Genomic DNA, 25,822 nt, shown 5'->3' with positions numbered 1-25,822 from the left:
TTGGATGGCAGCATATGTTTCTCCAAAACCTGTATGTACCTTTCAGCATTAATGGTGCCTTCACAGATGTGTAAGTTACCCATGCCATTGGCACTAACACAGCCACATACCATCACAGATGCTGGCTTTTGAACTTTGCGTCCATAACAGTCCGCCACGCTGTTGACATGACGTCCACAATTTCCAAAAACAATTAGAAATGTGGACTCGTTGGACCACAGAACACTTTTCCACTTTGCATCAGTCCATCTAAGATGAGCTCGGGCCCAGAGAAGCCGACGGCGTTTCTGGGTGTTGTTGATAAATGGCTTTTGCTTTGCATAGTAGAGTTTCAAGTTGCACTTACAGATGTAGCGCCGAACTGTATTTACTGACATTGCTTTTCTGAAGCGTTCCTGAGCCCATGTGGTGATATCCTTTACACATTGATGTCGGGTTTTGATGCAGTGCCGCCTGAGGGAGCGAAGGTCACGGGCATTCAATGTTAGTTTTCGGCCTTACCTCTTACATGCAGTGATTTCTCCAGATTCTCTGAACCTTTTGATGATATTATGGACCATAGATGATGAAATCTCTAAATTCCTTGCAATTGTACGTTGAGGAACATTGTCCTTAAACTGTTCGACTATTTTCTCACGCACCATCTTCGCTTGTGAATGACTGAGCAATTCAGGGAAGCTCCTTTTATACCCAATCATGGCACCCAAATGTTCTCAATTAGCCTGTTCACCTGTGGGATGTTCGAAACAGGTGTTTGATGAGCATTCCTCAACTTTCGCAGTCTTTTTTGACCACCTGTCCCAGCTTTTTTGGAACGTGTTGCAGCCATAAAATTCTAAGTTAATGATTATTTGCTAAAAAGAATAAAGTTTGTCAATTTGAACATTAAATATCTTGTCTTTGTAGTGTATTCAATTAAATATAGGTTGAACATGATTTGCAAATGATTGTATTCTGTTTTTATTTATGTTTAAAACAACGTCCCAACTTAATTGGAATTGGGGTTGTAATTCAAGTACAGAGCTTGAACCCTGACAATTAGTTTAATTAGCTTAATTAGTAGACATTAGCGAAGTGCCAGTTTGAAGGGAGCTATGATGTATTCTGATTGGAAAAGATTTTGTTTGGTTATGTATGATTGTATTATTATTATTTTATGTTTTCTCCATATGTTTTTCCACCATTAGACAGCTCGGTGGTTTTCATGTTGGTTACACCTCTAACTAGTATAGATGTACTTAAACATTCAGGGCTATGCATTATTTAATGAAGATAATCAGATACACCTGGGCAACAAAGCACACCTGCAAATCATATGTTCCAATACTTTTGCTCAGATGAAAAATTGATAGATTCAGATTTAGATATAAAGACCTGAAAATTAAAGCTAAAATGTTGATCCGATTTTCATCTTTTGATGTAAATGCAAGTGTTTTAAGTCAACAACAAAAATAAAGGAATTGGCCTCACTGTTCCAATACATTTGACGGGGAGGGTAACTTCAAACAGCAGATATGTTAGTGGATCTATTATGGAGAAGTGGTGTGTGTGTAGGTGTGTGTGTTTGTGGGTGTGTCTTACCTGTCGCAGGTAGAGGAAGAAGCTGGAGTACTGTCCAGCCTCTGGTAAGTATGACAGGAACACAGTGATACAGATGAGTAAGACTGTGGGGTCCTGGCCCACCTTCCTCAGAGACTGACAGAGGGAGAGAGCAAAAGAAGAATATAAAAGGCGGGAAATAAAGCACACTTTCGGGCGCTGAGAGTCAGCAGCCTGCTGCAAAAGCTCTGACTCACTTTCTCTTTTTTAAATTTGTTTTCTTTCTCCTTTATTGTATTTTTCTCCCCATTTACAATTTTCTGGGTCCAAGATCTATTGTCAAAGAATATTAACGCTATTGAACTTTTCTACCCCTAGTTTGCGATGCTTCACCGACAACCGCAAGGAGCTACTGTTTTGCTTATAGCCTGAAGCCGGGCAGCGTCCCCTTGGCGAAGAATGCATCCCAGAGGAGATATAGAGAGGGCCGGCGCTAAATTGAAGTAACTTAAAATGACTTAGAGGATTGAATTGGACAGGAAATTTAAACCGTTTCTTCTCTTGATCATTACGGGGAATGTGAGGTTACTCACCAACAAAACAGAAATTCTAACTGCTTTTAGTAAACATGCAGTTTTTTGTTTACACCCAACCATCAACTGCTGCAGCTGACGCGATTGACGTCATGTTCGCTGTGATCGTGAGATTCCAATTTCAGCATCATGGCGCCCTGACACTGGTCAGTGAAGTCTTCAATAATGCTCCTCTCTCTCATCTACTGATAACTTCAATCAGCATGCAGACTGTGAAACGGGAGGAAATAAAACTGGATAGTATACCGATCTGAAGGGGAGCATACGGCTCTTCTCTCTATTGGAAGAATCTGACCACGACTTGGATAAACCTCGAAACCATAGGGGGAACTGCAGGTGGCCAACATAAATACTGTAAAAGTCCTTGGTCTGAAGCAGAGGTGCTGTAATAGTGTGCCATTGTCACCGACTGATTTTACTTTATGTTCTGAAAGATTTTATTTTTATATTTTTAGTAAAATGTCTTATTTTTTATTTATTATTAATGTTATGATCGTTATTTTGCTATGAACAACTGCACCTCAACACACCCGGCTATCAAATTCCTAAAGTTTGCAGATGACACCACTGCCATCGGCCTCATCAAAGACTGCAGATCGACAGGAAGTGGAGCATCAGGAGCTGTGGTGCGGCCGACAAAACCTGGAGCTCAACACGCTCAAGACTGTGGAGATGATTGTGGACTTCAGGAAGCATCCTTCGCCACAGATGTCCCTCACGCTGTCCAGCTGCCTTGTGTCAACCGTCGAGACCTTCAATTTCCTGGGAATTACAGTCTCTCAGGACCTGAAGCGTGCGATCAACATCAACTCCGTCCTCAAAAAGCCCCAGCAGAGGATGTACTTCCTGTGGCTTCTGAGGAAGCACGGCCTCACACGGGAGCTACTGAGGCAGTTCTACACAGCGGTCATCGAATCAGTCCAGTGTTCTTCTATCACAGTCTGGTTTGGTGCTGCTACAAAAAAGGACAAACTCCGACTGAAACGGACAATCAAAACTGCTGAAAAGATTGTCGGTATCCCCCTACCCACCCTTGAGGACTTGCACGCTGCCAGAACTAAGACAAGAGCGTGCAAAATCGTCTTGGACTCTCCACATCCCGGTCACCAGCTCTTCCAGCTCCTTCCCTCAGATAGGCGCTACCGATCAATGCAAACTAGAACTAGCAGACATTCCAACAGCTTCTTCCCTCTTGCAATCAACTTCTTAAACAGCTAACCTACAATTTCATTGCAACATGCTGCCATTTTTCTGTCTTCAGATTGTTGTCACATTTCTGTCGGGCCAATTATACACACTCGTGCACTAACTGTAGTAGTCTCGCCACGTTGCATTGTTGTTGACCAATACTGGCCACTCATGCCAGAGGAACATCTGCCCCACTTGCACAATGACTGAGGAGTATCTGCAATATTTGCACAATCAACATTGCCCCAGATTATCGCACTACTAGTCACTTTAAACTACATACACTCCTTGAAGTCTCGGCGCCCTTTGCACAATGGTCATTGAACTGGACTATTTCTATATTAGTCATTCAAACTGACTAAGTACTAGAGGACTCTGCATCTTTTTGCACAATTGTCAAAAAAAAATACAAATAAATAAATAATTTAAAAAAAAACAAATTGTACCGGCATTAACCCTTAATTGCTCAGTGACTTTCTCAATGTCTTTATGTCTCAAAAGTGTTCTCTGTCAATTGACTATCTGTTGTCGTACTAGAGCGGCTCCAACTACCGGAGACAAATTCCTTGTGTTTTTTTTGGAAATACTTGGAAAATAAAGATGATTCTGATTCTGATGTTTCATCTTTAATTTTTATGTATGTACAGAATTTTGTTTCGGCTGCAGCTTTTTTTTTTATGTTGAGTTGAGTTAGACAATCAGGCAATTCAACCACTCATACCTGAATGTATGCGTCCACAATATAAATATGATTATTATTGGGCTAACCTTGCACAAATGCTAATCCTCTAAAGTGAGGCAGATACAAAAGGTATCTGTGAAGGTAAATTAGTAATAATCCAAAATAGGGTTTTTAGTTACAGTACTTACAGCGAAGGGGTCAGCCTGTTCCCAGGATATAGGCGCTCCCCAGGTGTTAAGCCTCATCTTGTCTGGCAGAGACTCAGGTACGGCAAGCAGGATGAAGCAGATGTCGACGAGAGCGATCAGTGTAGCCACCAGAACCACCAGGTTGTCGCCATACCATGCTGACAAATATGCCCCGATTGCCGGGCTGGTCACCAGACTGCCGGCGAATGTAGCCGACACCTAGATGGATTGGATCATAGGTGATGTTTAAGGAAAGGAACATTTCAGTTTTAACTGTTCGAGAGACTTTTATCATCACATAATTTTTACATGAGAATGCTGTCCTGCACATCAGCTAAGACTGTGTTGATGCTTTACATTATTATTCCAGCCCATCAGTAGTATCTCAAGGCATTTATTTGAAATGTTAAACTGCTCCATAATAACATCATGAGACCTAATGTTGAGTGTAGAATCTGGTCCTATGGTGGGAACCTATGATATTTCACTGGCTATTAAAGCCCAATCAGCAGTGCTTTTAAGTATTTCAAAACAGGACACTACTACTACTACTACTAAATCTATTAGTATTCTCTAAGAATCAGTTTTTTTTGGCTTGGAGGTGAGGGGGGGTTGGGCAGTCAAAATGGCAATTAGAGCCAGTTAGATTCTCTTATAGAGGCAGTTAGATTCTCTTACATGGTCGATTTTATGGATCACATAATTGAATATGAACAGTAATCAATAAAACTGATTGTCAAGTGTAATGATGTGCAAAACGATATTGACAAAGAGTTGTTAGTCACGTTTGGGATCATTTTGTTGCACAGACAAGATAGACTACCACAAATACCATTATTAATCAGAACAACAAATAACATAAAATTTAATTTTTTGAGACCAGAAAAAAATATTGCTGCTCATTTGAAATTTGCAAAAGAGCGCCTGGATGTTCCACAGCACTACTAGGAAACTATTCAGTGAACAGGTGAAATCACAATTGCCAACTGTGAAGTACAGTGGGGTTTTCATAATGGTTTGGGGGCTTTTTTGCTCCTTTGGGGCCTGGACAGATTGCTATCATTGACAGAAAAAATAATCTCCAAGTTTATCAAGACATTTTGCAGGAGAGGTTAAGACCATCTATCCACCAATTTAAGGTCAACAAAGGATAGGATGCAACAGGACAATGACCTGAGGCACAGAAGTATGTCAACACAAGAATGGTTTCAACAGGGAAAAAAATGACCTGGAGACCGAATTGCAATGCTGTGATCTCAAGAGAGCGATTCCCATGAGACATCCCAACATTATTGCTGAACTGAAACAGTTTTATAAAGAAAGGTCAAAAATTCCTCCTCACCTTTCTGCAGTTCTGATCTGCAACTACAAAAAACATCTGGTTGGTTGTTATCACGGCACGGGCAATTTTGAGTTTTCAATTAGCCGACCATGAATGTTTTGGGGATGTGGGAGGAAACAGGAATACCCAGCGAAAACCCACGCAGGCACGGGGAGAACATGCAAACTCCACAGAGCCCGAATTTGAACCAAGGTCCTCAGAACTATGAGGCAGATGTGCTAATCAGTTACCCACCGTGCCACATCACTGATGATGTCATTAATATTTGTTCAGCACAGTACTATTATTAAAAAAATATTTTTAAATCAGAGGAGGAGGGAATGATTTGCAACAATCTACAACCCCAATTCCAATGAAGTTGGGACATTGTGTTAAACATAAATAAAAACAGAATACAATGATTTTCAAATCATGTTCAATCTATATTTAATTGAATACACTACAAAGACAAGATATGTAATGTTCTAACTGATCAACTTTATTGTTTTTAGCAAATAATCATTAAATTAGAATTTTATGGCTGCAACACGTTCCAAAAAAGCTGGGACAGGTGGCAAAAAAGGCTGAGAAAGTTGAGGAATGCTCATCAAACACCTGTTTGGAACATCCCACAGGTGAACAGGCTAATTGGGAACAGGTGGGTGCCATGATTGGATATAAAAGGAACTTCCCTGAATAGATCAGTCATTCACAAGCAAAGATGGGTCAAGGTTCACCTCTTTGTGAACAAGTGAGAAAATAGTCTAACAGTTTACGGACAATGTTGCTCAACGTACATTTGGAAGGAGTCTAGGGATTTCATCATATAAGGTCCATAATATCATCAAAAGGTTCAGAGAATCTGGAGAAATCACTGCATGTAAGCGGTAAGGCCGAAAACCAACATTGAATACCCGTGACCTTCGATCCCTCAGGATCCCACTGCATCAAAAAATGACATCAATGTGTAAAGGATATCACCAGATGGGCTCAGGAACACTTCAGAAAACCAATGTCAGTAAATACAGTTCGGTGCTACATCCGTAAGTGCAACTTGAAACTACTATGCAAAGCAAAAGCCATTTATCAACAACACCCAGAAACGCCGCCGGCGTCTCTGGGCCCGAGCTCATCTAAGATGGACTGATGCAAAGTGGAAAAGTGTTTCGTGGTCCGACGAGTCCACATTTCAAATTGTTTTTGGAAATTGTGGACGTCGTGTCCTCCGGGCCAAATATGAAAAGAACCATCCGGACTGTTCTGGATGCAAAGTTCAAAAGCCAGCATCTGTGATGGTATAGGGCTGTGTTAGTCCCAATGGCATGGGTAACTTACAGAAAGAATTCCACCTACAAAGCTTCAACAATTAGTGTCCTCAGTTCACAAACGTTTATTGAATGTTGTTAAAAGAAAAGGTGATGTAACACAGTGGTAAACATGACCCTGTCCCAGCTTTTTTGGAACGTGTTGCAGCCATGAAACTCTTATCCATCCATCCATTTTCTACCGCTTATCCGAGATCAGGTCGCGGGGGCCGTAGCTTTAGCAGGGACGCCCAGACTTCCCTCTCCCCAGGCACTTCATCCATCTCTTCCGGGGAGATCCCGAGGCGTTCCCTCGGAAGGATGTAGTCTCCAGCGGAAGGATGTAGTCTCCAGCGTGTCCTGGAGAGACTACCCCTGGGTCTCCTCCCAGTGGGACGTGCCCGGAACACCTCACCAGGGAGGCGTCCGGGAGGCATCTGAATCAGATTCCCCAGCCACCTCATCTGGCTTCTCTCGTAGCAGCGGCTCTACTCTGAGATCCTCCCGGATGACCGAGCTTCTCACCCTATCTCTAAGGGAGAGCCCGGACTCCCTGCGGAGGAAACTAATTTTGGCCGCTTGTTTTCTTGGGATCTTGTTTTTTCGGTCACGACCCACAGCTCGTGACCATAGGTGAGGGTAGGAACGCAGATTGAGAGCGTCGCCTTTCGGCTTAGCTCCTTTACCACAACGGATCGATACAAAGTCCTCCGGTGGAGGAGTTCAAGTATGAAACTCTTAGTTCATGATTATTTGCTAAAAACAATCAGTTTTATCAGTTTGAACATTAAATATCTTATCTTTGTAGTGTATTCAATTAAGTATAGGTTGAATATGATTTGCAAATCATTGTATTCTGTTTGTATTTATGTTTAACACAACGTCCCAACTTCATTGGAATTGGGGTTGTATATTCACCGAAAACAGACAGGTCATACAGTGCAACTCATTGTGCATCAACGTTATCTGTTTAAAGGCTCTCCTGTTGTCGCGTGATTTTCAGCCACAGAAACAAATCTTCTGGCTCAGTGTGGCGCTGGGACAGCCAGTCCTTGTTTTCGGGCTACCACAGCAGGGGGTTCTGCATGATGGGAATTGGCTGTGTTTGTAAATAATCACTGACCTCTTCATGAGTGGTGGAATAATTTCCCTAAGCTTCTTTCACTTTGACAGAATGGGCCGAATATTTTTTTTCCCCAAATCCTGCTCAAGCCCGGCATTTTCCCCCTTTATTGGTTCTCCCTCTCTTACCAAAGCTTGCTTTCAGAAACAGAAGACAATTTAAATCAATTAAGTTTTTTAAGTTCAGCCTCCACCTCAAGTCAAAAACACATTCAGCAACTAGTTAATGTCACGCTCTAAAAGTAAAGTGGAGTAGCACACACATACACAACCCCTAAATAAAAATAATCCGCAATATGCGGAACGCCCCTAAAACAGTTTAGCGGACTTCCTGTGTATGTTGCGATAACTAGAATAACTATGGGTTGATGACATGCCAAACTTCCTAAAATATTGTTTTGTTATGGCTGATGTCCAGACAGAAATACCACAATTCATGGATTTTCTGTTTTTCCTGTAGATTTGGAAATGTAGCTCCAATAATAGACAGGGGATTCGTGTAACAGAAGTGCTAAAAAAAATAAAATTAAATTGTCACAGTGAACTTTCATATCAACTGTCTGAAAAGGCAATGGCAATGTCGAATAAGCTGTTGGAATGTGTGGTGATTCGGAGTGTCGTCTTCAATATTGCCTACTAGATGGAAGGAGATGGAAATGGTAGTGTCCAGGGAGGGTTGAGTCCGAGAAAATTTTATCTGCCCTTTTCTTAGTTTTTGAAGCATGCAAATCATCAACAGTGGGTTGGGTGGTTATCGACGATCCTTTCTGCCTGAACTCAGTCTGTTCATTACAGTTTAATTTTGTTTTTCTTTGTAGCACAACCAAATCAGACTGTGATGGAAGAACACAGAACTGATTAAATGACTGTTCTGTAGAACTGCCTCAACAACTCCTGTGGAAGGGTGTATTTTCTCAGCGGCCGCAGGAACTACATGCTGTGCTGGGCATTAAGGTCCTGAGAGATTGTCGTTCCCAGGAACTTGAAGGTCTCGACAGTTGACACAGGGCAGGTAGAACGTGTGAGTGGCAGTCGTTTCCTGAAGTCTACAATCATCTATGTGGGCAGATTTTGCTGGCTGCACCAGAGCAGCAGATGCTCCACTTCCCATCAATATGCAGGCTTAGGAGTTTGACAGCTGAATGTGTTGAGGAGCAGTCAGTGGTGTTACTCCAACTATGAATATTTGGACTACATCAATGAGAAAGAAAAAAACCAGAGAAACATTCCCTTTAAATAATAGCTCTTTTAATTGCACATGCCAGATCCACAAGCAGCCAGATAACCCAGGCCATAATATTCCAGTGAGTCACTTGCTGCCATTTCAAGGGAAGACAAATTACGGCAATGAACCAATCACACTGCATGTTTCAACAAAAGTCAAAGGTTCGGTGATCTTTAATGTGTCCTTGTGCGCTCATGATGAAACTTTAAAGAGTTGTAGTTTGATAGCTGCAAATCATATTTCAGTATGATTTGCAACCTGCCTGACATAATGCACTGCTACATACATGTCATTGTTTTTTTTAATTTAGCATTTTCCTTTGAATGCCTCCAGTTAAAGTAGTAGTATGGAAAAAGTAATTCAAAATGTTCCTCTTCCAGAACTACCTGCTACAGTTGAGAAGCACAAGTCCTTTTACAGCCACAGTGATGAAATAAAAAGATACAAAATACAAAAAAATTGAAAAGAAATGCCTTTCAAATACACATTCCAGTACCTACCAGACCATAGGCTGTACTCCTCTCTCTCTCATCCGTCACATCTGCAACGTAGGCAAAGATGACAGAGAAGGTGACAGAGAACGCCCCCGACATGGAGATCATGGCGAAGTACCACCTGTAAAAGGAGGAGGACAGAACTCATTTCACAGATATATTTGAGAAAAAGCATAGTGCATAATGTCAGTTTGAGAATTTCACTTGTCCTTCATAGAGTATGGTTATTTTTTTAGCTATATTATAAAGGTTATGATTAGTAAATATTTCAGGAGAGTGTTTAATGCTTACAACAATTTCCATCTGATAAGTTCAGTCAAGGAAACCTGAGACTCATTAAAGTTTGAGGGTGACTTGAAAGTCTTCAGAGACTATTGGTTGATATGCAAGCACTGTTCATTCTTAAGGCATCGGTGATAAGTTGGCCACATGCTTGTGGTCACGGAGTGAGCAATGTTGCTTGTGTACTGCTAAGCACAAACACTTACAACACACAACACAGTCTGTATTAAAAAAAAGACCACACTGTGACCTACCAGGGGCTGAGTCTCATTAGGGGGATTGGGGCACAGGTAAAGAAGACAGTGACCAACAGGAATGAACGCCTCCCCCACACGTCCGACAATGCACCAATCAGAGGGGCAGACATGAATGACAGAAGACCCTTAATAGGAAGAGCAAAAGTCAGTGAGAGTAGCAGACACTTTACAGTTGACAGTCACAACAAGTAAAGTCATCATTAGGTTAATCGCTTGAAAAAAGGTTAAAAACAGTCTTGACAAAACCAATTTTTTATATAGCATTGTTTTATAGTTTGCATATTAATTTCCATTTTTGTTAGATTAATTGAATTCAACTTGTGTTGGAAATTTCTCTTTTGAAAAATAATTAAGGAAGCAATTTACATGATATAAACAAAAGGAGACAGCGGGAGAAAGAAGAAGGAGACGAGAGCAAGAGGGAGATGCCCGGCTGTCCTTTGAACCAACAACTCGCAAGAACAGATTAGAAGGAAAGTCCTTCAGTCAGATTCAGTGACTCTCCATAATCAAGACATTCCCACCATCTACCCAGCCAGCTGTTGTAGCCCGCTTGTTGTGAATGTCCTTGGACGAGACAAACAATGGCTTGCTGCTTTTAGCAAGGCTAGACATCTCAGAGAACTTACACCAGCGTTATGGAACAATACAAGAACACATTATAAAGGAAAGGCATTAAATCTTATAATTGTGAATAGAAGTCATTTTGCCAACTCAATCGATGTCATGATAAAAACGTGGGTTTTCTGATTATAAATCCATACCAAGGCTTTTTCATCTAAGGTTAGTCAAAAGTTGTAGTTGTGTAAATTAGCCGTGCTCTCTCTAGAAAGAGCGCCAACTTCAATTCTCTGTGAATTTTTGCAATGGGTACATTTCATGTTTGATTTTCATGACATCTGATTGATTGAAATTTACAGTGTTAAATTAAACAAAAACACATTTTTACCTTCACACCTTGAATGAGTCCATTCATCAGGAATGTGTGCTGTGGAAATGTTTCATGCAGCACCTACACAGAAAAACGATGAAGATAGATCATGTCTTTTTTCAAATCATTTTCATGATACACTGACTACAATTGCATCCTACACAGTGTACAGTGTGTACAGAAAGTATTCAGACCCCCTTACATTTTTCACTCTCTGTTACATTGCAGCTATTTGCTAAAATAATTAAAGTTTATTTGTTCCTCATTAATATACACACAGCACCCCATATTGACATAAAATAAAACTGAATTATTGACATTTTTGCAGATTTATTAAAAAAGAAAAACTGAACTATCACATAGCTATAAGTATTCAGAGCCATCCATCCATTTTTTACCGCTTATTCGAGGTCGGGCCGCGGGGGGAGTAGCTTTAACAGGGACGCCCAAACTTCCTTCTCCCCAGCCACTTCATCCAGCTCTTCTGAGGGGATCCCGAGGCGTTCCCAGGCCAGCCAAAAGACGTAGTCTCTCCAGTGTGTCCTGGGCCGTGAACAAATACACCTCACCAGGGAGATGTCCGGGAGGCATCCGAATCAGATGCCCCAGACACCTGATCTGGCTCCTCTCAATGTGGAGGAGCAACGGCTCTACTCAGAGATCCTCCTGGATGACCGAGCTTCTCACCCTATCTCTAAGGGAGAGCCCGGACACCCTGCGGAGGAAACTCATTTCGGCCGCCTGTATCCCGGATCTTGTTCTTTCGGTCACAACCCACATCTCATGACCATAGGTGAGGGTATGAACGTAGATCGACTGGTAAAGTGAGAGCTTCGCCTTTAGGCTTAGCTCCTTCTTTACCACAACAGACCAATACAAAGTCCGCATCACTGCAGACGCTGCACCGATCCGCCTGTCGATTTTCAATTTCATTCTTCCCTCACTCGTGGACAAGACCTGGAGAGGGCACGCCACCCTTTTCCGACTGTGGACCATGGTCTCAGATTTGGAGGTGCGGATTCTCATCCCAGCCCCTTCACAGTCGGCTGCGAACTGCTCTAGTGAGAGTTGGAGATCACGGCTTGATGAAGCCAACAGAACCACATCATCTGCAAAAATCAGAGATGCAATACTGAGGCCCCCAAACCGGACCCCCTCTATGCCTCGGCTGCGCCTAGAAATTCTGTCCATAAAAGTTATGAACAAAATTGGTGACAAAGGGCGGCCTTGGCGGAGTCCAACCCTCACCGGAAACGAGTCCAACTTACTGCCGGATATGCGGACCAAACACTGACTCCGGTCGTACAGGGACCGAACAGCCCGTATCAGGGAGTTTGGTAGCCCATACTCCCGAAGCAGCCCCCACAGGACTCCCCGAGGGACACGGTCGAACGCTTCTCCATATCCACAAAACAAAATGGAGACTGGTTGGGCGAACTCCCACGCACCCTCGAGGACCCTGCCGAGGGTGTAGAGCTGGTCCACTGTTCCACGGCCAGGACGAAAACCAAACTCCTCCTGAATCTGAAATTTGACTTCCCAGATTCATGAGTATTCAGAGCCTTTGCTTAGTATTTAGTAGAAACACCCTTTTGAGCTAATACAGCCATGAGTCTTTTTGGGAATGATGCAACATGTTTTTCACACCTGGATTTGGGGATAATCCTCCTGGGGATATTCCTCCTTGTAGATCCTCTCCAGTTCTGTCAGGTTGGATGGTGAGCGTTGGTGGACAGCCATTTTCAGGTCTCTCCAGAGATGCTCATTTGGGTTTAAATCAGGGCTCTGGCTGGGCCATTCAAGAACAGTCACGGGAGTTGTTCTAACGCCACTCCTTCATTATTTTAGCTGTGTGCTTAGGGTCATTGTCTTATTGGAAGGTGAACCTTCAGCCCGATCTGAGGTCCTGAGCACTCAGGAGAAGGTTTTCGTCCAAGATATCCCAGTATTTGGCCGCATTCGTCTTTCCTTCGATTACAACCAGTCGTCCTGTCCCTGCAGCTGAAAAACAACCCCACAGCATGATGCTGCCACCACCATGTTTCATTGTTGGGACTGTATTGGACAGGTGATGAGCAGTGCCTGTTTTCTCCACGCATACCACTTAGAATTAAGGCCAACAAGTTCTATCTTGGTGTCATCAGACCAGACAATCTTAAATCTCACCATCTTTGAGACCTCCAGGTGTTTTTTTAGCAAACTCCATGCGGACTTGCATGTGTCTTGCACTGAGGAGAGGCTTCCGTCACGCCACTCTGCCATAAAGCCCCGACTGGTGGGGGGCTGCAGTGATGGTTGACTTTCTAGAACATTCTCCCATCTCCCAACTGCATCTCTGGAGCTCAGCCAAAATGATCTTTGGGTTCTTCTTTACCTCTCTCACCAAAGCTCTTCTCCCCCAATTGCTCAGTTTGGCCAGACGGCCAGTTTAAGGAAGGGTTCTGGTCGTCCAAAACGTCTTCTATTTAAGGACTATGGAGGCCACTGTGCTCTTAGGAACCTTAAGTGTAGCAGCATTTTTCTTCTAACCCTGGCCAGATCTGTGCCTTGCCAGAATTCGGTCTCTGAGCTCTTCAGGCAGTTCCTTTGACCACATGATTCTCATTTGCACTGACATGCACTATGAGCTGTAAGGTCTTATATAGACAGGTGTGTGGCTTTCCTAATCAAGTCCAATCAGTATAAGCAAATACAGCTGGACACCAATGAATGTGTAGAACCAGCTCAAGGATGATCAGAAGAAATGGACAGCACTAGAGTTAAATATATGAGTGTCACACCAAAGGGTCTGAATACTTATGGCTGCGTGATATTTCAGTTTTTCTTTTTTAACAAATCTGCAAAAATGTCAACCATTCCGTTTTTTTCTGTCAATATGGGGTGCTGATTCATGAGGAAAAAAATAAATGATTTTAGCAAATGGCTATAACATATCAAAGAGTGAAAGACTTAAGGGGTCTGAATACTTTTCGTACCCACTGAATATCAGTGATTCTCAACTGCTGGGTGGGGACACAAAACTGGGTCGGCCCATTTTGGTGGGTCGCGTACAGATCGTAAAATTACAGGCGTTCCTCAGTTGACTATGGCCTTTCAACTTGCGTATATATTTGGCTTATGTCGTCAGTGTAGTAGCAGTGAAATATTTAACATGCATCCCTGGCGACCAGTTCAGGGTGTACCCCGCCTCTCGCCCAAAGATAGCTGGGATAGGCCCCAGCGTGCCTGCAACGCTAGTGAGGATAAGCGGTACAGACAATGGATGGATGGATGGCTGAATCCGACACATTATCATTTGGGGTGTAAACACAACATACAGTGGCATTAAAACAGCCTCTTACATAAAAGATGCCATGGGTGTTTTTATAGCGTAATAATTTAGACTGTTATAACTGTTACGGTTGCTTTGGTCTGCACTCTTTGTTTCCTAAATAGAAGACAAACTATTGAATTTGCACTTTTCTAAAAAGAAGAGATTAAAGATTAGATATTCATATCTGTACATGCAGTTCTCATATGTCAGATTTTTCACTTAAAATTAGACATTTTGTCATTAAAATAACTAGTACAAATTGACTTAAGATTTTTAAAACAAGATCTTGTATCTTAAAACAAGTGTTTATGGTTTGCTGAAAATATAGAAAAAGTAACATCTTTCATGTGTTGAAATAAGATTAATAATAATGAATAAAGTAATAATTTGCATTTTTGCATTATAAGGTGCTCTGAAAGGCACTTACAACATGTAAGCATGTGTAGTTAAAATATATAAATCCTTTCAAAGGCTATTTTTGAAAAATACATTCTCTTTATTGTTCTTATCACCAGTTAAAGTGGGTCATGACTTGACAATGACAATGGGAAACTGTGGGTCCCGATGTGACAACTTGAAAACCACTGTTTTCAAGGCTGAAATGGCTCTGAGGACTCACACTGTGACCTACTCTAAAGTGAAGTGCTGCTCTTGACAGCAATTAATAAAGTGGGCCACAGATGCTATCACTGTGAAGTGTTGATGAGTCCCTATGCTGGCATGATGTGACGAATCTTGAATTCCTTCCCTCCCACAAAACATTATTACTCACTGTGAGCATGGGTGTGGTCAGCAAACCCCAGGCGAAGAACTCCAGGAAAATGACCACAACTGCATGGTACACACTGGGTCGGCCTATACCCTGCTGGAGCTAATACACACATGCAATACATACATACATTTTAATTAGTAATATAGTTACAGCACACAGCACACACAGCAATACAGCACACAATCTAATTCTGTCACTACAGTTAATTGTTGTAGTTTGAAGTGTTCAGTTTTTGATGAGTTGTGTAATATTTCCAAAGGTGACATGAAAATTTCACCAGATGTTGGGAACAACCCAAGTAACATTCAAAACAAAAAAGTAGACCAAATAAGATCAGAAATTAAGTTGTGTGTAAAAAAAAAGATTTTTGGGGCTGATCACCGATCAGCGAGTTTAAAAAAACGATAACTGACCATCGCAAAATAATTGTTGCAAAACATAACAATGGCATTGGTTACAGGCACATATCTAAGCTTCTGAACATTCCAGTGAGCACAGTTGGGGCCATAATACGTAAGTGGAAAGCCAATCATACCACCATAAATTTGCCTCGATCAGGTGCTCCAAGCAAGATTTCTGACAAAGGAGCACAAATAATAATCAGAAGAGTTGTCCAAGAGCCAAGTACCACCTGTGGTCAGCTTCAAAAGGACCTGGAATTAGCAGGTACTGTTGTGACAAGAAAACAGTGAGTAATATACTCCGCCACCATGCCCTGTATGCACGCTCACCACGCAAGACCCCATTGCTGAATAAAAGCATGTCAAACCTCGTTGAACGTTTGCTGAACAACATTTGGACTAGCCAGTTAAATACTGGGAGAATATAGTCTGGTCGGATGAGAGCAAAATTGAACTGTTTGGATGCCATAATGCACACCACGTTTGAAGGAGAAATGGCAGTGCACATCACCCCAAAAACACCATACCAACAGTGAAGTTTGGAGGTGGGAACATGATGGTGTTGGTCTACTTCTCAGCATATGGTACTGGAAAACTTCACATTATTGAAGGAAGGATGAATGGGAAAATGTACTGAGACATTCTTGACAAAACTCTGCTGCCATGATGAGAATGTGGGTGGATATTTCAGCAGGATAATGATCCAAAACATACCACCAGGGAAACTCTCAATTGGTTTCAAAGAAAAAAAATAAAGCTGCTAGAATGGTCTAGGCCAGGGGTGCCCAAACTTTTTGGCTCAGGGGCCACATTGCCGTAAAAAAATTGTCACGCGGGCCAGCATTAATTTGACATGCTACCGGCGAGGGGAATGCTTTTTTGTATTTTTATTTTACTGTTTTACTATGCTGTCTGCTGCTAGGTAGATCTTATAACTGCCTGACCTGGATAAATGAAGGTTAAAATAAAAATTAATGAAATGCAAAATAAAGTTTTTATGAAATTTGACTCAAACTCAAACTTTATTCATCAGAATCAACAAACAACATGTTTGCATTAATGTGAAGGGTGATATTGAGATCTTGACTGCAGTAAATGGGGCAGGTCTGGCTCAAAAGCGGTGGTTTTAATGCGCAAGATGTCACGTAGGTGGGAGTCACTTCATCTTGTCCTCACGGTTCTTATTCATGTTCATGACTGAGAATATCTTCTCACACAAGTATGTCGAGCCAAACAAGCTCAACATTTTCTTAGCAAATGTACGAATCTTTTGGAACCTGTCTTTATCCAGCTGCTGGTAAAAGTTGACAAGAGGGAGTTGTTGGTACCGGCTGCGACACTCTGTGTCACACTGCAGCTCAATGAGCTCCAACTGCAGGTGGGCTGGAACGTCACTGAGATCCACAGAAACGGTTTGGCACATAGAACTTTTTGGTGAATAATACAATGGAGTTTTGTAGCTTTACCTCCTTCTTTGCTTAGTTTGTGACACACTAGGGTTGATAATCCACTGTGCTCGCCAACCATGGGAGGTGCGCCATCCGTAATAATCCCCGTGATTTTATTCCACTTTAATTTTATGTCATGTACGGCGGAACAAACAGAAGCAAATAAATCTTTCCCTCTTGTTTGGTCCTTAAGGCTCTGGAGGTCAAGTAGCTCTTCACGCATGTACATTTCACTGTCCACTCCTCTAAAAAAATCAGTAACTGAGCGCTGTCGGATGCATCCGTGCTTTCGTCACAGGCTCACGAAAAAAATTCAATCTCCACTCCTTTTGCGTCCAACTGTCTCTTAATATCAGAAGAAACTTATTCGATCTTTCGTGACACAGTGCTACGAGCCAGGAAAACATTGCCGAACTGTTGCTTTTTCTCAGAACAAATGTTCTCCACCATTTTCATCACACAGTCTTGAATAAATTCACCCTAAGTAAAAAGTTTGCAGTGCTTGGCAATCAGCGTTGCCACCTCATAGCTTGCCTTTGTTGTATTTTCATTCGACTCACTGGCTCTTGTGAAAAAGTGTTGCTGTGCCGTTAAACCAGCTTCCAGTTGCTTCAATTTTTCACTGCGTTCGTTCCCAGTTAACTTGTCGTAATTAGCATGTTCCGTCTGGTCGTGCCTCTTTATATTGAACTCCTTGAACACAGCCACAGTCTCTTGGTAAATTAGGCAGACGCAGTTGTTTCTAAACTCAGTGAAAAAATATTCAGACTTCCATTTGTCCTGGAAACGTCGGCCCTCGCTATCAACTTTCCTTTTCTTACTTCCAGTTCCCATTTTAGAAATGGGCAAAACACAGATCATGCGCAAAACGGCCCCGCGAGAGTTCAGCCACAAGTTTACTGCCATCCTGTGGTGAAATATAAGATTGCGCGTGTATTTTGTACTGCCGGGCCACATATTATTGGTTTTATGACAGAGGCTTCGGGCCAGTGGAAATATGAACACGGGCCGGATTTGGCCCGGGGGCCGGACTTTGGGCATGTCTGGTCTAGCCTATCATCTGACTTGAATCCAGTCGAAACTCTATGGAAAGAACTGTAACTTCAGGTCCATAAAAGAAGCCCACAGAACCTTCAAGATTTGAAGACTGCTTGTGTGGATGAATGGGCCAAAAACAAACCAGAGCAATGCATGCGACAAGTTTCTCCATACAGGAGGCGTCTTGAAGCTGTTATTGCAAACAAAGGCTTTTCTACAATGTATTAAATAAATACCAGTTGGCATGTTCAATACTTTTTCCCGGTGTGCAAATGGTTGTTTGTTTATATGTGAACTGCAACTGACTGGCAACCAGTTCAGGGTGTACACAACCTCTCGCCCAACGTCAGCTGGGTTAGGCACAAGCACGCTCGCGATCTAAGTGAGTATAAGCAGTACGGAACATATATATATCTGGGGTTGAAGTCACCGAGGTGGTTAAAAAGCTCCCTGGTAGCAGGGCCCCGGGGGTGGATGAGATCCGCCCTGAGTTCCTAAAGCCTCTGGATGTTGTAGGGCTGTCCTGGTTGACATACCTCTGCAACACTCTGTGGACATCGGGGACAGTACCTCTGGATTGGCAGACCGGGGTGGTGGTCCCCCTTTTAAAGAAGGGGGACCGGAGGGTTGTTTCAACTACAGGGAGATTACACTCCTCAGCCTCCCCGATAAGGTCTATTCAGGGGTTCTGGAGAGGAGGCTCCGTCAGGAAGCTGAATTTCAGATTTAGGAGGAGCAGTGTGGTTTTCTTCCTGGCCATGGAACAGTGGACCAGCTCAACACCCTCAGCAGCTTCCTCGAGGGTGCGTGGGAGCTCGCCCAACCAGTCTACATGCGTTTTGTGGACTTGGAAAAGGCATGCAAAGTTTAGGAATTCCTGTGGAGGATACTCCGGGAGTATGGGGTACCGGACCCCCTGATACGGGCTGTTCACTCCCTGTACCAGCGGTGTCAAGAGTTTGGTCCGAATTGCTGGTGGTAAGTTGAACACGCTTCCAAGGGGGGGTTGGACTACGCCATGGCCATGGCCGCCTTTGTCACCGATGCTGTTCATTACCTTTACGGAGAGAATTTCTAGGCGCAGGCGAGGTGTTGATGGGGTCCGGTTTGACGACGTCAGTATTATGTCTCTGCCTTTTTAAGATGATGTGGTTCTGATAGCTGCATCACATCTTCAACAGGCAGTGATCTTCAACTCTCACTGGAGTGGTATGCAGCCTAGTGTGAAGCGGCTGTGATGAAAATCCGCACCTGTAAATCCGAGACTATGGTCCTCAGTCAGAAAAGGGTGGCGTACCCTCTTCGGATTGAGGAAGAGATCCTGCCCCAAGTGGGGGAGTTCAGGTATCTCAGGGTCTTGTTCAAGAGTGATGGAAGAATGGAGCGGGAGATCGACAGGCGGACTGGTGCTATGGAGTGCTGTGTGTACATTAATGTGTGGGGGGGGGGGTGAACTTTAATGATTTTAGCAAATGGCTGCAATATAAAAAAGAGTGAAACATTTAAGGGGGTCTGAATACTTTCCGTACCCACTGTAACCCTGAACTGGTCGCCAGCCAATCACAGAGCATATATACACAAACAACCATTCAAACACACATTCATACCTATGGGCAATTTAGAGTCGCCAATTAACCTACCATGCATGTTTTCGGGATGTGGGAGGAAACTGGAGTACCCAGGAAAAACCGAAGCAATCACGGGGAGAACATGCAAACCCCACACAGGCGGGGCCAGATGTGCTAACCAGTAGTCCACTGTGACACATATACAGTGTATGTAATTCAAGGCAGCTATACATAAAATTGAATTTATACAAGCACAAGGGGGAATGTCAAATACAACGTTATTTTCTTGAGCAATGAGCAACAAAACCGTTTGCTGCTATGCATGCAATGATATATCAGTGTCGAAAGCAGGTGTCAAATTCAAGGGGCCAGATCCGGCCCACCACATGATTTTATGTGGCCCGCGAAGGCAAATCATGTGTGTCAACTTCCATGATTCTTGTTAAAATCTGTACCAAGATTTCAAATTGTCATATTATATAAATAACATTGAGATATTGCAAGCATTTTTGTGTTACCAAATATGAACAATAGTTGAAAAACCCATTACCCTTGATTTCTGATTCCAAAACTAGTTTATAAATTTAGGGCGTAATAATATGATGAGGACAAAAAAAAAAAAAAAGAAGGTGATTAAAGATTTTTATGGTTTTACAACCCTCTGAACGGAACCGTAACTACCCGCGACAAAAATGAGTTTGACACCCCTGTGAGGTTCCAGTGCGGTGGGCTGAGCTCAGTGGAAAAGTTAAAATGGACGCTGGAGCATGTAAAGGGTGCAGACTGTGCAGACTGCCGCTGAAAGCTGTGTGTTTGGAGGCCGCGCTGTTATGTAACAGATGGCTCCATCCTGAGCACATCGCCAATCGCTCTGATCTGAGCCGAATGATCGATTACAACACACAAAAATCACACAATGTGGGGCTCTTTATCAGCTTTCGAGTTTCATAACACGCTACGTATATTTTCTGATGTACTGTTTCGTTTAAATACACGTTCATAACCTCGAATCGGGCGTGCTTTGTTGTGAAAAGATGTATTTCATAAACAGAGAACGACACACATCACATATTACACCATAACGTTTGTTGCCATGTATCCATTTTAAAATAATTTTACTTGCAACATAATATTTGCTGGGTGAATTTAGGACGTTATTGATCGGCTTGCTGGGTCAAAATGGAATCATGTACCCACCGCGGCTCCGTCTTTCATGATGATCTTCTTGACAAGAACCACTCGACCGGTTCCCGTCGGCGGTTCCACGGCCATCTCTTCACACCTGCCGTTGGGGACGGAGCATCCTTGCCGCGTTGATATCCGCGGTTCTCCGGGTGCTTCCAGGATGTCACCCTCAAGAGAGCCCCGAAGAGGCTTTACCGACCGAAGGTATTAATAACAGAATGCAAGCGGTATTAGATAATCTCTCGACAACGTCTCAGTGTGGGTAGTTACTCGATCAGATCAGTCCGCACTCAGCAGTTTACTACCGTGAGGATGGTGCGTTCACTGACGCTGACAAGTTAGACATTGCGAGCAAACTCCTTCCGGTTTGGGTCACGTTTCGTTTCGGCGCAAAAGTCCAACACATTTTTAACATTGCAGCATTTATTGATGCAGTCGATGTCCGCATACCTATTTTACTCATTATGGAAGCTATTTCAAATGAATAGGTATTTAACTAATTTAAATGTAAATAAAACCTGTTTAGGTTACAGATAACTTGTGTAGTAAAAACAAAGAAAAAAAAATAGGTAGCTACCGATACAACTCCTGTCAAACAGTATGTACTCTGAAATGTGAGCGTAAAAATGGAAATAATAATTTTTTATGGTCAAATACGGACCCGTTTTGATAACTTGGCACAAGAGGAAAAACGTCTCACAAATAGTTTCCTTCTTAATTGCTCGTACTTAGAAAGAAATCACGCTGCAAGTCGGATGTTGTTGTTTTTTTTAACCCTTAACTTCTCAAGTTTAAATCTTTCCATCATATGTCGTCATTTCCAGAGGTTGAAAAAAGATATGAGCCTATTTTGACAAGGAGTAGAAAGTAAATATATGTGTTCATGCAGGGCGTATGAAACGCCGTCATAAATACTCAAGTTAAGTACAGATACTTGAAAAATCTACAGTAGGCCTCCATTAAGGAAGTGTTTGAACTATGATACTTTGCACCACTGAATTTGATAGCATGGAGCTTCCTGGACAAACTATTCATTGAATGCTGTACATTCGCAACATCCTTGTTTGTAATCAATAAACAAAATAAATCGATAAAAAGGAATTTATGTCGTTTGTTTCAACATGAAAGAAGGATGTCGTTTGTAAACCAACGCTTTGCGTCTGTGCATTTTGCAAAGTATTTCTTTTAATTTGAAATTAAACCCACATTCCGGTTGGTATGGCCGTAACAGACGGAGTGGGATATTTCATAGGAGTCTTAAACTACATCACGTGTAAATGGCTGTGGTCGACACAGACACGAGCAGGCACGAGTGCGTCCGTGTGTGTGTGTGCGCGCGTGTGTGCGTGTAGATGTGTGTGTGAGACTGAATATCCGAGAGATGATGAAGGGAAACGTGACCGCCTCTTGTCATCAATCAGCAGAGAAAATGGACAGACAATATCCAGCAATGTACTAAATCATAATACATTTTGGGCCCTTAATGGGTGAGTCTAGCCATGACCATTATTAATGCTTCTCCTATTTTCTACTTTTTGCCAAAGTAGAACTGTAAACTTGGACTCTGGGGCAGGGGCCGTCCCCTCGCAACGGGACCCCACGTCCCAGAAACTTCATGCCCATGCCTTTTTTTCCCGTCGCCTGTCCCCTGCCCAGAGGAATTACGATGTGGGCAGCTGAGAGCTGCTGGCCATTATTTGGGCATTGGAGGAATGGAGGCACTGGCTGGAGGGGACTGAAGCACCCTTTATCATCTGGACTGATCATAAGAACCTTGCCTACCTCTGTTCTGCCAAACGCATTAACCCCTGACAAGCTCCCTGGGCCCTCTTTCTGAGACGATTTAATTTCAGCCTCTCCTTCCGACCTGGACAGCAAACCCGATCCCCTGTCCTGCATATACTCATCCCCCTCCAGCCCTGCTGAACATGAACCTATCCTCCCTCCCTCCTGCTTCATTGTTGCTGCCACATGGAAGATTGAAAAGATAGTCAAACGCGCTCAAAGGACTCACCCTGACCCCAAGACCAGACCGCCGAACTGTCTATTTGTACCTGATTCCGCACGTTCTGACGTCCTTCAGTGGGCCCACAACTCCAAGGTCACGTGTCATCCCGGCATCACCTACACTATTCACTTTATCCAGCAACATTTCTGGTGGCCCAGCGTGGTCAAGGACACCAGGGAATCCGCCCAAGCCTGCTCCGTCTGCACCCAAGGGAAGGCTTCACACCTGCCTCCAGCTGGTCTGCTGCGCCCCTTTGTTCCACATCGCTCTGGACTTCATTACTGGCCTGCCCCCTTCTGAAGGTAACACATTAATTTTCACTATTGTCAATCGATTTTCTAAATACGTCCATTACGTACCCCTCCCCAAGTTACCCTCTGCATTCTAAACTGCTAACCTCCTTGTTCTCCATGTCTTCAAACTCAACAGTATCCCCATCAACATTGTCTCGGACCGAAGTCCCCAGTTCTCTTCCCTGGTTTGGAAGGAATTCTGTAAGGCGGTGGGCGCAGCAGCCAGCTTGTCTTGCGGGTACCATCCACAGACCAACGGCCAGAGGGAGCGGGCAAATCAATCCCTGGAATCAGACCTTCGCTGCGTTGCCGGATGCAACCCCACCTCCTAGAGCTTGTTCTTTCCTTGGATTCAGTATGCCCACAACTCCCTCACCAGCTCATGGCCTGCTACGGTTTCCAACCTCCGGTATTTCAGGAACAAGAGCATGGGGTGGCAGTTCCCGCGGTGCGGGATCACTTGAAAAGGCTCCAGTCCGTATGGAAGGACGTCAAAGCGGCCTTGGTCCGATCTGTGGGAAAAAATAAACGGCTTGCGGACCTTCATCATTCCCCTGCGCCTGAGTACAAGGTGGGTCAGACCATTTGGCTTTCCTCCCGTGACCTCCCCCTCCAAACGGAATCCCGCAAACTCACTCCACGTTTTATCGGTCCGTTTTCCATCACTAAGATAATCAATCCCACGTCTGTCCAACTCCAGCTTCTGTGGTCTCTAAAAATGTATCCGACCTTCCACGTGGCATTGCTCAAGCCTGTCTCTACCTGCGCCCTGAACCCATACAATTTGAGAGATTTAAAAATACTTTTTTTTTTTCCTATGTTCTTTTTTAATAGGCTAGAAAAGTGTAAAGAGCATACAGTACTTGGTTGAAACTTTTTTAACAACAAAAATACAGCAGCACACCCTCCCCTCTTGCCTAAATTTTTTCAGAATCAGAATCAGAATCATCTTTATTTGCCAAGTATGTCCAAAACACACAAGGAATTTGTCTCCGGTAGTTGGAGCCGCTCTAGTACAACAAACAGTCAATTTACAGAACACTTTGGGGACATAAAGACATTGACAAAAAACAATTGTGCAAAAAGATGCAGAGTCCTCTAGCACTTAGAGCAGTTCGAACGACTAATATTGCAATAGTCCGGTGCAATGACCATTGTGCAAAGGGCGCTGAGACTTCAAGGAGTGTATGCGGTTTAAAGTGACAAGTAGTGCGATCATCTGGGACAATGTCGGTTGTGCAAATGTTACAGATACTCCTCAATCAGTGTGCAAATGGAGCAGATGCTACTCTGGCATGAGTGGCCAGTATATGCAAATAGTGCAGCATGGCGAGACAACTACAGTGAGTGCACAAGTAATAAATAATTGGCCCCACAGAAATGTGACAACGAACTCAAGTCAAAAAATTGCCAGCTTGTTGTAATGGAATTATAGGTTAGGTGTTTAAGAAGTTGATCGCAAGAGGGAAGAAGCTGTTGGAATGTCTACTAGTTCTAGTTAGCGTTGATCGGTAGCGCCTACCTGAGGGAAGGAGCTGTAAGAGCTGGTGACCGGGGTGCAGACGGTCCGAGAGGATTTTGCACGCCCTTGTCTTAGTTCTGGCAGCGTGCAAGTCCTCAATGGTGGGTAGGGGGTTACCGACAATCCTTTCAGCAGTTTTGATTGTCCGTTGCAGTCGGAGCTTGTCCTTTGTTGTAGCAGCACCAAACCAGACTGTGATGGAAGAACACAGGACCGATTCGATGACCGCTGTGTAGAACTGTCTCAGCAGCTCCGGTGGCAGGCCGTGCTTTCTCAGAAGCCGCAGGAAGTACATCCTCTGCTGGGCCTTTTTGAGGACGGAGTTGATGTTGTTCGCCCACTTCAGGTCCTGAGAGATTGTAATTCCCAGGAACTTGAAGGTCTCGACGGTTGACACAAGGCAGCTGGACAACGTGAGGGGCAGCTGTGGCGAAGGATGCCTCCTGAAGTCCACGATCATCTCTACCGTCTTGAGCGTGTTCAGCTCCAGGTTGTGTCGCCCGCACCACAGCTCCAGCCGCTCCGCTTCCTGTCGATATGCAGACTCGTCACCGTCCTTGATGAGGCCGATGACAGTGGTGTCATCTGCAAACTTCAGGAGCTTGACAGTCAGGTTCGCTGAGGTGCAGTCGTTCGTGTAGAGAGAGAAGAGCAGCGGAGAGAGGACACAACCTTGGGGCGCCCCAGTGCTGATGCTGCGTGTGGATGAGGTTGCCTCCCCCAGCCTGACCTGCTGTGTCCTGCCCGTCAGAAAGCTGTAAATCACAATTTTTTCACAATTTATCCATCTATCGATTTGATTACAGTTACATAACATGCATGTTATGGTAATGTGGGAGGAAACTTCGTCAGGGTACCTATTATCTTGCAGACCGAGTCGGTTCCATTAATATGTTTGTTGGCATTGCTCGGCGACAGTGTACATGCAGAAGAAAGTGTAGCCCAACCTGAGCAGCCGGGGACTGAGAGGTAAGTCATCTTTGGCTCAGTACAACCTCAACAATAGCATCAGAAAACCAAGACAAGTAGCAGGTAGGTTTCATCCAGCTAAGAGAAAATACTACAGACAAGAACATACAATCCTTTGTAATTACTATTGAGTAATGACATTCGTGTCAAGACATACTGTTTGCAATGGAAAGTTGCAA

General features: G+C 43.5%; 1 protein-coding gene across 1 annotated transcript in view; it reads right to left on the bottom strand.

Annotated features, from left to right (window-relative positions):
• The window catches only part of mfsd14ba (major facilitator superfamily domain containing 14Ba), a 34,694-nt gene extending 13,522 nt beyond the window's left edge, over window positions 1-21,172 (bottom strand). Inside the window, exons 1-7 of the mRNA XM_061698264.1 lie at window positions 20,864-21,172; window positions 15,212-15,310; window positions 11,145-11,207; window positions 10,193-10,320; window positions 9,663-9,777; window positions 4,191-4,409; window positions 1,582-1,695 (exon numbers count right to left, since the gene is read on the bottom strand). Of these exons, the coding sequence (XP_061554248.1) occupies window positions 1,582-1,695; window positions 4,191-4,409; window positions 9,663-9,777; window positions 10,193-10,320; window positions 11,145-11,207; window positions 15,212-15,310; window positions 20,864-20,938 (813 nt within the window). The 5' untranslated portion in view covers window positions 20,939-21,172. The remainder of the gene's footprint in view (window positions 1-1,581; window positions 1,696-4,190; window positions 4,410-9,662; window positions 9,778-10,192; window positions 10,321-11,144; window positions 11,208-15,211; window positions 15,311-20,863) is intronic.
• Window positions 21,173-25,822: the final 4,650 nt, after the last annotated feature.

Source organism: Phycodurus eques, chromosome 15 (genome assembly GCF_024500275.1).
Source record: "Phycodurus eques isolate BA_2022a chromosome 15, UOR_Pequ_1.1, whole genome shotgun sequence".
Lineage (NCBI taxonomy): Eukaryota > Metazoa > Chordata > Actinopteri > Syngnathiformes > Syngnathidae > Phycodurus > Phycodurus eques.
This window is presented reverse-complemented; position numbering and strand designations above follow the sequence as displayed.